Source organism: Euprymna scolopes, chromosome 3 (assembly GCF_053919585.1).
Source record: "Euprymna scolopes isolate OS-2025 chromosome 3, ASM5391958v1, whole genome shotgun sequence".
In the NCBI taxonomy this organism is placed as follows: Eukaryota; Metazoa; Mollusca; class Cephalopoda; order Sepiida; family Sepiolidae; genus Euprymna; species Euprymna scolopes.
In genome coordinates, this window is record NC_136484.1 from 113365907 (window position 1) to 113382623 (window position 16717).

The following is a 16717-nucleotide window of genomic DNA, read 5'->3' on the forward strand; positions in this document are numbered from 1 at the left end:
GGAAAATTAGATCATATGGAATCACTGGAAGAATTCATAATGTAATTAAATCCTTCTTAAGTAATAGAAAAATCAAAGTTGTCCTCGACGGTCGTACATCCAAACAATATGACATAAATGCTGGAGTACCTCAGGGGTCTATCCTTGGACCTCTATTATTCCTGATATTCATAAACGACCTTCCTGATAAAATTGTTTCGGAGATGGGTATATTTGCCGATGACACCACTCTCTATAACAGATATGAGGGGAAAACAAATGAACACATATCCAAGGAAATGGCAGAAACACTAGAGGATGACCTCCAATCCGTAGTGGAATGGGGACAAAAATGGTTGGTCACATTCAATGCTGCTAAGACTAAGCTTGTTTCCTTCAATAACTACAAGAAACCTTCTCTACTATCAATAGCAATGGCCAAGAACACATTACCTGAAAGTACTTCTTTTAAACTCCTCGGCCTAACGTTTACAGGGAATATGAACTGGAATAGATACATTGAGAGCATTGCCAAGGCTGCTGCAAGGAAGGTTGGCTCCCTCTACCGTGCTAGAAAACTACTTACGCCTGACAGTATCCTATACCTCTATAAGGCAACCATTCGCCCATGTATGGAGTACTGTTGTAACATCTGGGCTGGTGCATCTGCGTCTTGTCTTTCGCTCCTGGACAGGGTTCAAAAGAGAGTCGCCAACCTGATAGGTCCTGAACTGTCATCTAGGCTTCAGCCTCTGTCCCATCGACGAGATGTTGCATCCCTCTGCCTGTTCTACAAATACTTCAATGGTGAATGCTCTGACGAACTGCAAACACTTGTACCTCCCCGACGTAACTACCCCCGACAAACCCGACAAGCTACTAAGTCTCATCCCTTTACAGTAGAGATCCCTAGGTGCAAGAAAGCCTTTTACTCCAATAGTTTCTTCCCCAGAACTGCGGGTCTTTGGAACTCCCTTCCGGGATTCTGCTTTCCCAACTGCAACGATATGCAGAAGTTCAAGTGTAATGTCAACAAACATCTTTCTACTCATCTCCCTTCATAATGACCCCGCTAATTAAGTCCCTGATAGTAGCCCCCTGCTTCAAAGTGGAACTGTGCCTTGTTTGGGGTGAAAATTGAATAAATAAATTTTTAAAAAATGATATGGCCAAACTTATTAGATATGATCAAACTTATTAGATATGGCCAAACTTATTAGATATGGTCAAACTTATTAGATACGGTCAAACTTATTAGATATGGCAAACTTATTAGATATGGTCAAACTTATTAGATATGGTCAAACTTATTAGATATGGTCAAACTTATTAGATACGGTCAAACTTATTAGATACGGTCAAACTTATTAGATATGGTCAAACTTATTAGATACGGTCAAACTTATTAGATATGGTCAAACTTATTAGGTACGGTCAAACTTATTAGATATGGTCAAACTTATTAGATACGGTCGAACTTATTACATATGGTCAAACTTATTAGATATGGTCAAACTTATTAGATATGGTCAAACTTATTAGATATGGTCAAACTTATTAGATATGGTCAAACTTATTAGATACGGTCAAACTTATTAGATATGGTCAACCTTATTAGATACGGTCAAACTTATTAGATATGGTCAAACTTATTAGATACGGTCAAACTTATTAGATACGGTCAAACTTATTAGATATGGTCAAACTTATTAGATACGGTCAAACTTATTAGATATGGTCAAACTTATTAGATATGGTCAAACTTATTAGATATGGTCAAACTTATTAGATATGGCCAAACTTATTAGATACGGTCAAACTTATTAGATATGGTAAAACTTATTAGATATGGTCAAACTTATTAGATATGGTCAAACTTATTAGATACGGTCAAACTTATTAGATATGGTCAAACTTATTAGATATGGTCAAACTTATTAGATATGGTCAAACTTATTAGATACGGTCAAACTTATTAGATATGGTCAAACTTATTAGATACGGTCAAACTTATTAGATATGGTCAAACTTATTAGATACGGTCAAACTTATTAGATATGGTCAAACCTAATTTTAACACTGAGAAATGTCGAAAGTTTTCAGGTTAATTATTCATCAATGAGAAGGACCACATCTTGTTTGTTACAGCCGTCCGTCAGCAAATCAAAAAGAAGAAACAATTTTGATTATAGCCTAAGTTGTTTTCATTGTTTACTAGCATGATTGCATGACATTGCTCATGGGATGAAGGGTGCTCAACAAAATTGTAAGTTAAACAGTGTGTGTAATGTATTACCTTTACCCCTTCTTTCTGTCCCCCTCTCTATTTTGTTCTTTCTTTCTCTCTCTTCCTCTCTCTCTCTCTCTCTCTCCCTTTCTCTCCCTCCCCTTTCTCTCTCCACGCTCTTTACCTATCGTCGTTTCTCTACCACTCTCTCTCTCTCTCTTTCTCTCTTCTTCTCCTTCTATCGCTTTAGCTTTATATAGCACCAAGAAAATCCTTAACTAATTATTACATAGTAGTATTGTCATCGCATCTGACTATTTCTGTTCCTGTTGACCTCAGAAGAATTAATTTTAAAAAAAAAGTATGCTTATATTTTGCCCGAAGTAATCTTGGGTTGTAATGTTAGCTTTCTAGGTGTACCTTGTTTAAATTTACGTAGACATTCAGAAAGAAAGACAACTTCTTTTAGACATTAAAAAAAATAGAATATTTTAAGTCTGTTATAAATTATTTGTGTAGCATGGTTGACTTTCATGTGTGAAAATCTCTATCTACTATTTTACAAAAGGAAATTTGTCTGTGCTATTGCGTTTCTTCCCCATGGACTCGATGAAATTTTGCATGAAGGCAATTCATGTGCCTGGCAGTGTTGTTAGCTAGGTTTTGTGTCAGAATGTTTTCGATAAGTATCTACAATCGATAATCGAAATAATTCGATAAAAGAAGGAACGGGCGACTAAAGGTAACACCTTAAACAGTCTAAAATCACAAGTGCATTTGAGAAGTTTTATTCCCACACAAACCGAAAGGGCCAACGTATAAAATCAACAGTAGGCTCTTTGATATAACAGATGCGCGTCCGAAATGAATGCTTCTGTTTAAATCATTATTTCACAATAATACTTGACTTTATTAATTTAAATATAAATTAAAGCCATTATAACCGAACAAGCAGTAATGCCAGGCCCATAAAATCAACAGTAAGTTTTTGATATAACAGGGGCGCATTCAAAATTAATGGTTTTGTTTAAAGCACCATTGAAGCATGATAGTTGACTTTTGCATTTTAAACTTTAAAGCAAGTCTTAATAAATACAAATAATTTTATAAAATCAATAGTAGGTTCTCTGCAGTGCAATGAAGACTACAATATATTGTGAACTTATTCGCTGCGAGAGGCATATGAAGCTTCCTCCAGGTGCATCGCGATATGACCCCACTTAGAGCTGGCAATCAATTAATAAAATGGGCTATTTCATCGATTTCGATGACAATAAAGATATGGGAGTATGAAGCATCCGTTGATTCAATGTCGGGCCACGAAAAATCGCATATAGTCTTTGATATGTATGCATTCGATTTGTCCACATGTAAAAAAGAAGCGTATTGTTATCAGCAAATATGCCCGTTTCGGATGCGATTGTATCAGTTTAGTTCTTTGTGAAAATCAAGAAAATCGGTACAAAAGTAAGACACTGAGGTATGGCCACTTTAATGTTATATTGTTTCAATGCATAGAAATCGATAAAACAATACAACTTGGATCTCTCCCTTAGCTGAGAAAACTTGTATTTAAATTATAAATGTGCAAAAATAATCTTTGGAATAAACAATATAGTAGTATATTATTTTTTTTCTGTTATATATATATATATATATGTGTGTGTGTGTGTGTGTGTGTGTGTGTGTGTGTGTGTGTGCGTGTGTGTGTAATCTATTTATAGATAATTTCCATTTACATATTCACAAATATATATTTTATAAATATATAATTTATATACATATAATTGATATATATGTGTATATATAATTTATATACTTATAATTTTTATATACATAATTATATATAAATTATACATAAAGAATTTGCATGAGTATATAATTTATATACAATTTATATATATAATTTATTTATATAATAAATCGATTTAAAATCTATATTATATATATATATATCATTTATATATATATCAATAAATATTATTTGTCTGTATGTATATGTATATATATATATGTGTGTGGGGGTGCGTGGGTGTGTGTGTGTACCCATCATGTCAAAAGCTAATTGTAATTGTTACAATAAGCAATAATGCACACTCAAAAACGATTGCGTCCATAGGGATGTCTTACATTCGTGTACTGTTAATGAGTTATCAGGAAATACCCATACAATAATTGGAAATAAGTCTCCCATAACAGAAATACCTCCTCTATCTACTATTCAAAATATAACTCGAATGAGTGACCCGACCGTTGCACCAACCGTTTCACCTACAAACAACCATGTCACTACCAACAACATACATAACAATATTGATGAATATAGTGATGATAGTAATAATAGCAATAATAACATTAATATTAATAATCCACCCTATATTTCTCATAATATTCTAAACTTACCTCGAAATATTAATTATAATATCCCCGTGCAAATTGAATCTACTATTGTTAATTATAACAACCTTGAATTAAACCGAAATGCTACCCCAAATTCTCATAGCAATTCACCTACCATTAAAACTATGCGAACGCAAGGCAAGATATACATTTATATTGGCGCCATTTTAACTTTAATGAAGGTTAGAATACCTAACCTCATTTCTTTCTTTAATAATTCCTTTGATACTTTAATATAAAAAATTTAAATCTATTAAATTTTCTCTATTAATTGGGCTATTCTTAAAGAAAAAAGCAACAAAGTCTGATACCTCAAGTTCCAAGTCTTGTCACATTTGCATATCTGAAGCTATAAGTATAATTATTTTCTCCCAAAAGTATTAACATAATCAATTTCCTAATGTAAACATGAGAAAAATTAAAATATAACCAATTCGAAATTACTTAGCTTACTTCTTAAACCTTAGGTTATAATTTATTTGATGTAAGTGATTTCTCTTATTCCTCTTTATTAATTTTGTGTGTGTGTGTGTCTGTGTGTGTGTGTGTGTGTGTGTGAGAGAGAGAGAGAGACTAAACGGGCTGTTGTATACTAGTTGTGGCGGTATATCTGCGTATAGGCATGTTTCTGTGTGAAGGTAATGTGTGAATGCATACATGTGTATATATGTGTGTATGTATTCAAATATATATATATATATATATATATATATATATATATATATATATATATGCGTCAGATCACTGAAGTAAAGCAACGTTGGGGCTGGCTAGTACCAGATGGATGACGATTTAGAAATTCTAGGCGCTGTATGTGTTACCCGCTTTTCTCGACATTTATTTCCAGTCGTCCTTAACCTCCACTAGCCTCTGGTATTTAACAATGTTGACTTAGGAGAGGTGTGGTTGGAGATTGCGCAACTCTAGCCACGAAAATTTCACACGCAGGCACCCTTACAGTGGGATTCATAGTCTGTCCGGACTGAAGGAAACCTTTCCTATATATGTGCATGCATATATGTATATATGCATCTATGTGTATAATTGCATGTGTATGTGTGCCTATCGGGTGTGAGTGAGTGGGCTCCTTTTGTCTCACTTCTTATCCTATATTATTTTATCTTGTATATGTGTGCATATGTATTTATACATTTGTATATGGATATATGTGTATATGGACACTTATACATTAAAATATTAAATCATTACTTATGATCTGTAAACTTTTCCACCCATTTAAACTACATTCCAAATTTAAAATAAATAACTCATAACAACCATTTCCACACAATTATCTTCCAGTCTGAGCCAAATTAACCTTACGTGACCTATATTTATTTGTTCTAAAAATCGATTTATAATGATCGTTTTCCATCTGCCTCTTCTCCTTTTTTTCTCCTCTTTTCTTTTAACAATGTCTATCTTTCTTTCTCCCCTCTTTTTTTGGTTTCTTACTATTTTTCTTCCTCTTGTCTTATTTCTCTTTCTTTTGCATTTTCCCATCTCTTCTTTTTACTCCCTTATTCTCATTTTCAATTTCAATCTGTATTGCTATTCCTTTAATCTTCACTGTAACATTTCCATTTGCTAAAATGGGTTTGCTATTTCCTGCTTCAATTTTGTCGTATCCGTTATATTTTTAAACAAAAACGTTGTTTGTTTGGTTTTTTTTTAGAAAAAAAACTTGAATCTTACTTTTCCATGATCTGGTGTTTTTTTTTTCTGGAAGCATTGATTTACGCTAACCATCTATAATTCTGTTTTCCCGTTCTTATGGATTACTAATGGATTTTCATTGGACTTATTTTGGATTTATCCTGTTCTGGATTTTACCTTCTTATTCAATGAATTTTTGCCATATCCTTTTTTCCTTTTTCCTGTTTCTTGCTTTCATAATCATATCGAATCTAAATAAACTAACTGTTTAATAAATTCTTCATGCAAATATGATTAATTTCATATTTTTAGTTCCTTTCAACGAATTTACCTGCAGAATTTATTGCATATTTTCCAAACGTCTTTCTTCTGATGAGAAATATTGCATTTTTCGAAACTTGGCGGCATAAGATCTTTCACGTTTTATTTGTACTCCTTGTCAGATAATTCAAGGTTTGTATACCTTCTTTACAGGTTTATGAAGTTGTTTTGAAAATTTTAATAAATCTTCAATAATAAGATTTTTCTTTTAAGGCCCGGAAGCCACTCGGGGATAAGGGTTATTGCGTGTATAGTAATCAATGGGATAATATCGGAGTAATCGTTAGTAATGGAGATTTGATAAAGTGTCTTACTTAAGGGGGAGGTTTATCAGGAATTTGTTTATATTGTACTTGAAGTTGTAGTCAGGATAGAAACAGGCAAACTTCTAAGAAATAAGCTTTGTTCATGGAATCTTCGTTTTGATTAAATCACAGATAAGGAATGGCGAAAATTATTGACAGTGGTTTCAGCTAGACGGGTGTTTTCGTGAAAGATTGGCGAGGCGGGGGGCCAGATATCTGATATATATTAATAAAATTCGCTTTTATATGATATTTAAATTCATGCGACTTACATATTTATTATTAAAGAGTCAATTCTCTATCGATTAGTATATTGAACCCAATATATAGTAGTGAGATCAAAAGTTAAAAAATATGATTCGGTGCGATCAGCTAGGATCGAAACCAAAACACGTAGCTCTTTAACTTCATTCCATAGCATCTGAATCACATCCGTAAGCACATAAACAGTTCCAATATAACGTTTTTTCACACATTGAGTGTAGCTTTGTGCATGCAAAAAGGTTATGTCGCCCATTTCTGTCAAGATCAACAGTTTTGTTTTCAACTCCTTAGCAGCAATTTTTGCCGGCGAAAACCTAATCGAAAGTGCGATATACATCCAAATACCCTATGATCAAATTTCAACACTAGAAGAGTTTGGCAGAGACTTTTCGCACACACACAGACAAGCTCACTTTTATACATACATATGCATATATAAATATATATGTATGCATGTATATATAAATATTTCCGTGTGCTTTCATCCTAATTTCTACGCAATTATGCTGAATGTAGAAACTCAGCATAACTAGCTTACTTACTACAAAAATGCTAGTTTATTTTGGTGTCTTAAACTCCTTTCTGCCATCTTTTTACGGATGAGCAGATCATATTCGAAAACAAAGTATTCGTCAATTATTTCCAATGCTTATTTTCAATTTTAATGAAATGAATATCGTTTCCGAAACGATCGTACACTCAATTTGATTTTATTTGATTTTGCTTTTGAAACTGATGTATAATTTGCAAATATCAGTTTTTATACTTAATATTAATATAGTTCTACGATATCTATTGAGCTTATTATATATCTACATTACTATGAGTACTATTCTTTTAAAGTACATTAAATAATCTAAATACATTAAAATAATCTTTGCTCTTTAGACTCCAGGTCTAATTCCCTCTATAAAATAATATATATATATATATATATATATATATATATATATATATATATATATATATATATATATATATACGTTTTATTTTTTATTACCGTATCTTTCTGTTAAGTTACATTATTGTTTCAGCTACCCGGCCGTTTTTTGTTTTTGTTTTTTTGCCGTCTGTAGCTTCTTTAGACTTTTACAGAAACCTGTTTCTATAAAAGTCTGAGGAAGCTACAGGAAGCTGTTATAGAAACCGGTTTTTGTAAAAGTCTGAGGAAGCTACAGACGGCCAAAAAACGGCTAGTTAGCTGAAACAATAATGGAACTTAACAGAAAGATACGGTAATAAAAAATAAAACGTATATTTGCCCTACAACAGTATTGAGCATTTTCTTCAGTTTTTATTAATTACCATTTCTACTATATATATATATATATATATATATATATATATATATATATATATATATATATATATACATCATAATTTAGCAATTTAAAATTTGTGATTTGAAAACGTTAAATTTAAAATATATTTCCATAAGTTTTCGATGTTTATACATCTCCTCGGGGGAAAAATATTAGCAAATATTATATATATATATAAGGTTTGCACCTAATTTGATAAAGGTAATAAACATAGAAAATTAAATGTTTTTAAAGTTTTTAAATCATTTTAGCTGCATAGAATAATAGAAATTGTATATTAATGCTGCAAAAAAAAGAAGGATATTGGTCTTCAAATCGAAAGTGCATGCTAAATTATGATTTATTTGCTCTATCTAGTATATTGAGCAATTTTATTTAGCTGGGATATTCTTATATAAAATATTACATCCAATAATATTTTGTAAGACCGATAATCACTGGATTTGCATACCGTTAGATTTATTGTATTTCATTATTCTGAATAATAATAATAATAATAATAATAATAATAATAATAATAATAATAATAATAATTATATATATATATATATATATATATATATATATATATATATATATATATATATATACGTTTAGTTTTTGAATGAAAAACTATAGGAGATATTACTTTCGGGACGTAGCTCTTGAACTTTTTAGGTCGCTAAAATAAGAGGTTATACTTTTTGGAAAAGTCTTCGTGTGACAAAGCGCAATCCAGACGCCCATGCCCACCAATATTTCATCGCTGACAAAAATGCATTGAGAATGTTGGTGACTATGTAGAAAAAATTCTGGAGCACAATCGGTCGGCCGTTTAAATAGTACCACTCCACTCTTCGTAGTTCTTCAACTTCTTTTAGGTAAAAACATATGACAATTTACTTTTCGAAAATGTACTCACACTTTTAACTGAGCTCAGTTTTATTCTCTGGAAACGAATATTCATCAATTTGGGCATGTAATTACATTTGGCCTCTGTATTCGAAGTTATTCCATTTCACTCAAAGTTCATAGATAAAGGTTGATCGTCATTCGAAGTGTGAGTATATGTTTTTCATTTTTAGTCACTCTGTATACACACACACTATATATATATATATATATATATATTATATATATTATATATATATACATATATGCACTCGCCTGCCACTCTTTAAATAAAGTTGTCCAGAATAATTTTACTTCAGCTTTTTATAGTTTATAGTATGTCACAGAAGGAGGGTGCGCCAGAGTCTGATCTGTTCTGGCGTAGTCGGCCGGTTTGTTCCTTGGAATGGACTGAGAGATGGCTTTGTCGCCGGGTTCGAACCTCCCGAACGACGGTAATCGTGACTTCCTGCACTGATGAGCTCCGAAAGTATGAAACACTAGTGTATGTAAATATTAAAATTATTATTGCAATATATATATATATATATATATATATATATATATATATATATATATATATATATATATATATAGTGAGAGAGGTTCTAATGAAAATGAGTTCAAGTACACAGAGCACTAATATGGAATTTAGAAATGAAAGATGGGAAACCCCCACGTTTATGTGTGTGTGATATAAAGAGAAAGCAGGAAAGATAGACAGAGAGAAGGAAAACGATAGATTAGCATTTGAAAAATAAAGAGAGGGAAAAAAGAAAGTGAGAAATATTAATGGGCTTTTTTTTTCACAAACGTGAACATATCAAGGCCCGGAGTCAATCGAGGATAAGGGTTAATTAGTGTATTGTAATCATTGGGACAATAACGTTGTAATCATTTGTGATGAAAATTTGATAGATTCCGATTATTTATGAGGACGGTTCAATAAGATATAGTTTACGTTGGACTTGTAGATGACAATATTGTAGTCAGCTGTAAAGCAGACCACCGGAACAGAGTTCCACAGACGGTCAGTTTTAAGCAAAGAAGCTTTGTTCGTGGAATCCCCGTTTAGGTTTAGGCATTAATAAAGAGTGGTGGTAGAAAAAAAGGCGAAACAAAAATCTAGAGTGAAGAACAGAGAAAGAGGGGGAGGGAGAGATTAAGAGAGATACATATAGAAAAAAAAGATGTGTAAAAATAAAGTTAGATTGAACAAACACTGGATATAACGAGAGAGAAAGAGAGAGAGAGAGAGAGAGAGAGAGAGAGAGAGAGAGAGAGAGAGAAAAGAGAGACAGATAGACAGATAGAGGCGGGGGAAAGTGTATCCAATACTAAGAACTTGTAAAAAAACACTAATATCAATTTGAACACTAATAATCCTAAATGGACTCACAACTGTGTCTTCACGCCATAAAAATGATTTGTATTCCCTCCCATACCTCCCACATACCTCCCAACAAACTAACTCTGAGCAAAGGCCGCAAAACCGGATCTAAGAGGTGGATTTGTCTTTCATCTAAAAAAAAAGAAAAGAAAGAAAAAAACACGAATATCGCACACACTTGCTAAGGCCATACTGTTTAGAGCGACCCTCTTCCGTTACAAACATCGAGGCTGCGTTAAAATAACCATTAAGGTTACTTAATAGGCGATGAGACGAAACCCAAACTACCAACTAAAAGCCCGTCACTAATTTTAATGTTACGTAGCTTCATTACGGTGCACCTTCATGCTTTGTTGGGTCCTTTTTGATTCTGGCCGAGAGGGATAATAAAAAGGGACAAAAAACATCTTTTTTTGTATGCTCTGTTAAGTCTTCATCCGTCAAAATAGTCATCGACTTTTATTTTAAAGGACAATTAACTTTGCCTTCCTTTTTTTGTAAATATCGATTTGATAAGAAAAACAAAATGGCTACCTTGCTGTTATCATCTGCCAAACAACGTGTTTGTATAACAGGCGTAAAAACATTGTCGTTTCATTGAAAGTTTTGAATATATATGTTTCTCGTACGCAGGGTAGGCATATTATTAAAACAAAGCTAATTCATCGTAAAATTATTGATTTATATATTACATTATTACAATAGAAAAATGTGAGCATGAAAAGTAATATGGTTAAGCTTGAACATGGAATAGTAAAGAACTAGTTGTTAAAACTGGTAAAGAAAAGGGCAAGACATTCTAGCAAAAATATAATAAATTTATAACTAAAAATATTGCAGCATTAAGAATTGATAATATAATGTTAAATTAATTTTTTTTTAAATTCTTAATGTTGCAATATTTTAAGTTATAAATTTAGTATATTTTTTACTAGAATATCTTGTCCTTTTCTTTTCCATGTTTAAGCTTAACCATATTACTTTTCATGCTCGCATTTTTCTATTGTAATCCATGAATTTTACAGGTGCCCAGTAAATTTACTTATTCTTTGTTTAATTTCAGTCTTATTTTTTGTCCCCATAAACATAACATACATATATGTAAAACAATGTACGGCACTCATCTGCTTTCATTCTCTCTGTTTCACTTGTTACTTCTCTTTTTGCGAGAGCGGTGAATTAGTAGCCAAACTAGTTGCTGAAGCGACATGGTTGCTACGGAAACCAGTCATAAAAAACGTAACTCACCTCCTTACGTTCCCCCCCCCCGATTTTGAACACCAGTAAATTCAGCATAACTTTTGTTTTACTGAAGAAAAATTAAAAATCTTTCCCATATCTTTCAATATAGCTGAGAAGGTGAGCTATAAACAATAATAATTATTTGAAATTTGGTCGAAAAATGAGTGAGCGTAGAAGCTTTAAAGCAGTTCTAAATGACTAAAACTGCCACTTAACCATATATTTCAATGAGTGTATTTTCCAACATTTTTGCCTTCCTGAAACTCTTTAAATAGTGATATCCAAAGGAACTCCTGTATAAGAAAATATTTTACTATCGTATATAGTCATCCTTCATTATGCAATCTGTGTACATTTCTCTGCCAAACTATTATGTCATTTTTCAGTCTACAGACTCGAGATTTGACATAAGGAGTATTGAGATTTGGGAAAATCTATTAATCGGTTTTCAGCCAGAAATTTGGCTGTGAAGGGGTCAAAGTTCAACGGTTTGACCTTTGAAAACTCTACTAAACTCCTCCGCCAATTTTGGGTCTAAAGACTTGGAATTTTAGATGTAGGTTACTTGGACATGGATCAAACTTTATAACTTGATTTGAGTTAAAAACAATAACGGTGAAGGTGTTAAAATTGGGGTCAAAGTTTTTAAAAAAATTGACCTCTACGCTCTCTACCAAATTACTATTGAAATTTTACATAAAGTATTCAGACATAGGGCAAACTTTTTAATCGGTTTTTGGCCAAAAATTTGGATGCCAAGGGGTCAAAATTCAACAGAGTTGATTATTGCGGTCTTTAGCAAACTATTCACCAAATTTGAGGTATAAACATTTGAAATCTTACATAAAGAGTAGTCAGACATGCAGCAAGATTTTAAATCAGTTTAAAAGGCGAAAAATTGGCTGCCAAGAGGTCAAAGTTGAAAGAGTTGACCTTTTCAGTCTCTAGCAAACTCCTCCGCCAAACACTTGAAATTTTAGATATAGGTTACCTGGAAACGATCCAAACTTTTTAATATATATATATATATATATATATATATATATATATATATATATATATATATGCACATAATGTTATGAACAGTACATAAGGCCTGAGCAAAGTCAGGCTAAACTGCGTGTATTGAATAAAAATAAATTAAATAAAAAGAATGAAAGGAGATAACTCACAGCCATTGAAACATAGTTACCCGTCGTCGGTGCACGGCATGACGTTACATTTTGACCGCCGCATATCTGAAATGAAATTATACCACATTAAACAGACATCTACAGAAGTTTTTTCCAAGTTTACAATGAAATTTATCAGACTGGAAAAGGAAAGGGTGACCTTGCCGGTCGTAAAATATGCTTAATATATTTTAATCCATGCATTGTATTACTTATTATTACAAATACAATTCTCTATTGAATATTATATCGTTCCTAATATGCAACGTGGCTAAAAGTCGAAGCGTAAGAGGCAAACTTCAAAGCTGTGTAAATCAAGAAGAAAAAAAGTTTGAGCACTTGCTTTGATAAATAACATTTAATTTTCATTAATATAATATAATTATATCGTTTTATTACGTATAGTTATACGTATGCGTGATTTCAGTAATACATGCTTTTTACTGTCCACCTTCTTTTGGCTCACCCTGTGTAGTACTGATTTCAAAAATAAAAAAAAGACAGGTGCTATCAGCTAGAATCGAAATAAAAAAAATACTTAGCGGCTCCAGCTGCGTTCGCTACTGTTTGAGCTAACTCGACAGACCGATAAAATAGTTTTACTATTCAACCATTTTTAGCTATGATTGGTTTACACATGTGCAAACTAATAGACATATGGCGGCAAGGTGAAGTGAATGTTTTTGCATTTTTGCATTATGGTTAAAACTCGTTTGAGATGTGTTGGTAACGTTGTAATTGAGAGAGATGAAGCTTATTCTAGGAAGATATTCTTTTCTAAGCTAAATGTAGAATCTAGAAGGCTTGGAAGAAAACAAAAGAAGATATATAAAGATTGTTTGAAGGAGATTATGAAGTTAATTTAGTTTACCCATGGAAACACAAGAAATGCGCAAGTAAAATGCGTAACCTTTGAATAAGCCAAAAATCAATATGGCTTTCACTTGAAATTTTCGTAAACCAAGAAGTAGCCTTGACCTTGCGATAAAAAAACTAAGATCGTGTCAAAACGTAATGAACTGACAGGACTTCGGTGAATTTGTTCGTATCTTCATTTTTATTTTTTTTTATTACATTTTCCCCCCAAACAAGGCATATTGCCACTTTGGTGTAGGGGCTACTGTCAGGGACATAAGCTACTGTGATACTATGTAAGGAGTTGGGCAGCAAGATGTCAGTTCACATTACACTTGAACTTCTGCATGTCAGTACAGTTGGGGAAGCAGGAACCCGGAATGGAATTCCAAAGTCTAGCGGTGCTGGGGAAGAAACTACTGGAGTAGAAAGCTCTCTTACATCTAGGGATCTCCACTGTGTAGGGGTGGGATTTAGCTGCTTGTCAGGTTTGTCGAGGGTATTTACGTCGTGGGGGCAAAAGTGCTTGCAGTTCGGCAGAGCATTCTGAATGAATGTATGTGGAGATAGCGCGTGGCATAAATAAATTCAGCAATAATTAAGAAAGCAAGAAAGAAGAAAAGAAAGAAATAGGTTAAACAACTATGAAATAGTTTTCATTTTAAAATTATTTTTTTTCAATACTTAAGAATGAAAAATAAAGGCAAGCAATTTTTAAGCAATTTTATTTTTAAGTAAAATTTAGTTTTAATTTAAAATGAAAAATAATTTGTGTAGAATAAATGCATGCGATGCAACAAACGGTTTCGCCGAATTTATGTCATTCGCTCTCTCCACATGAATTCATAAAAATACGAACTACACAGATTCGCCGAAGTCTCGTCGGTCCGTTTCGTTTTGACTCCATCTTAGTTCTTGATGACAAGGTTAAGACTGCTTCTTGGTTTACGAAAATTGCAAGTGGAAGCCATGTTGATTTTTGTTTTGCTTATTCAATGTTTACCCTCTGTAATTGTGCATTTCTCGAGTTTCGATTGGTAAAATAAATTAACTTTTTAAATGAAATTACTTTTCATGTAATAATGTTTAAGATATGAAACATTTTTAATGCCTTATTTTTTTCATATACCACAACCCCTATTTAGCGACATTACCCAATGACCTAAATTCTGGTGATGTTAGCGACATTACCCAATGACCTACACTCTTGTGATGTTAGGGACATTATCCAATGACCTAAATTCTGGTGGTGTTGCAGCGGAGGGGACCACCCGATGCCGAATAGAAAAAGGGCCGTCTTAAAACCCACGCTGAACGTAACGTTTGGAATTCGTAGTACATAATTGCAAAGATAAAACAAATAAAAATTTCTTTTTGTAAATGTAACAGAGCGCGAATGCGAGTATGGCGGCTGTGCGCAAATGTCGTACCGTATGCGAAGTGACGTCAAGGTGAGGAAAAAGAAAACAGACTATAGAAAGAACGTGTGCATAGACCGACGTAGATCGTTAGAGAAAACGTTCACGTTAGAAATGTGGGTAAAGTCACAGCCGTAACGAGAAGTCGCGCGTAGCGAAAGAATAAGGAAAAATGGACAACGAATTGAAATTCTTTTATGTTCTTTTCTCCTTTGATATTGAGTGCACAACGTGTTGGGTTACGAGTGTCTACATGTTCACGCGTGTGTAAACGGTTACTCCGTTACATAAATGGTTTGATACGTTTCCGATCATTTTTAGAGATTTGTTGTTTTATTTGAACTATTTCGCCTTTTTGATGTTGCTCTATTGTTTACCTTGTAGTCTCACGCCTGTGTCGTATCCTTTTGTACCTCCCGATTTTTCCCCTAACCGAAAAGCCAAGTTTTATCTTTCTTTTATACTGGAAATCAGATTTTGTCTTTAATTCTCGAACTTTTCCTTCTCCCTATCCGCTCTAATTATTGCTATTCTCCTAACGCGTGTACTTCTCACCTGAATTCAAATAAATGAATAAAATAAAAAGCGCCGCGATTAGCTTTTTATTGTCGCCGCTAATCGAATTGCCCGCTCTTACCGATCTACATCTGTCGTGTCGGCAGAATCAAGTGTGGATTATTGACTGAAACGTTTTGTAAGGTGCCGCAAAATCAAAAGATTCTATTCAGCTTACTATGTCCTTATTGACCTTTGTCTCCCGATCTTTCTTTCTTTCTTTTGCTTTCTAATTCAAGCTATTGCATTATTTATTTCTTTATTGCTGCCATTCTTCTTTTCTCTTATATTCTTTATTTATTCTTTTGTCTTTATTTGTTTATTCTTTTAGTTTTTTACTTCTTTTTCTTCTTGTGTTAATTACCCCCCCCCGTTTCGCCCTCTTCTAATAGAGTCGAAATAAACTGCAAAAATTAAAAAATTCAGAATTAGTGTACGATTACTCCTTGGTTAAGTTGAGTGGCCAAAGGCGTAGCCATCGTGGTTTCCGCACGTTTTGGAATCAACTCCCTCGGAGAAGTCGACCGAAATTTTAAGCGCCAGTAGGGCAGTAAACGATAAGCAGACAGGCTTGTCTTGTCGTAATCAATTCTGCCTTCCATTTCACAATAACGCCTCAAAGTTTACCTACCTATAGGGGAATTTTGCAGGGTTGGATTTATTTCGTTTAGTTCTGTTACTAATTTATTTTATTTTTGGTACAAAGACGAAACGAAACTTCTCGCCTTGTTTCGTTTCGTA

General features: G+C 33.1%; 1 protein-coding gene across 1 annotated transcript in view; it reads right to left on the minus strand.

The window, feature by feature from the left end:
* LOC145258170 (POU domain, class 4, transcription factor 3-like) overlaps positions 1–16717 on the minus strand; it is a 450366-nt gene that overhangs the window by 390505 nt on the left and 43144 nt on the right. Inside the window, exon 2 of the mRNA XM_080115994.1 lies at positions 13149–13214. Coding sequence (XP_079972120.1) covers positions 13149–13214 — 66 coding nt within the window. The remainder of the gene's footprint in view (positions 1–13148; positions 13215–16717) is intronic.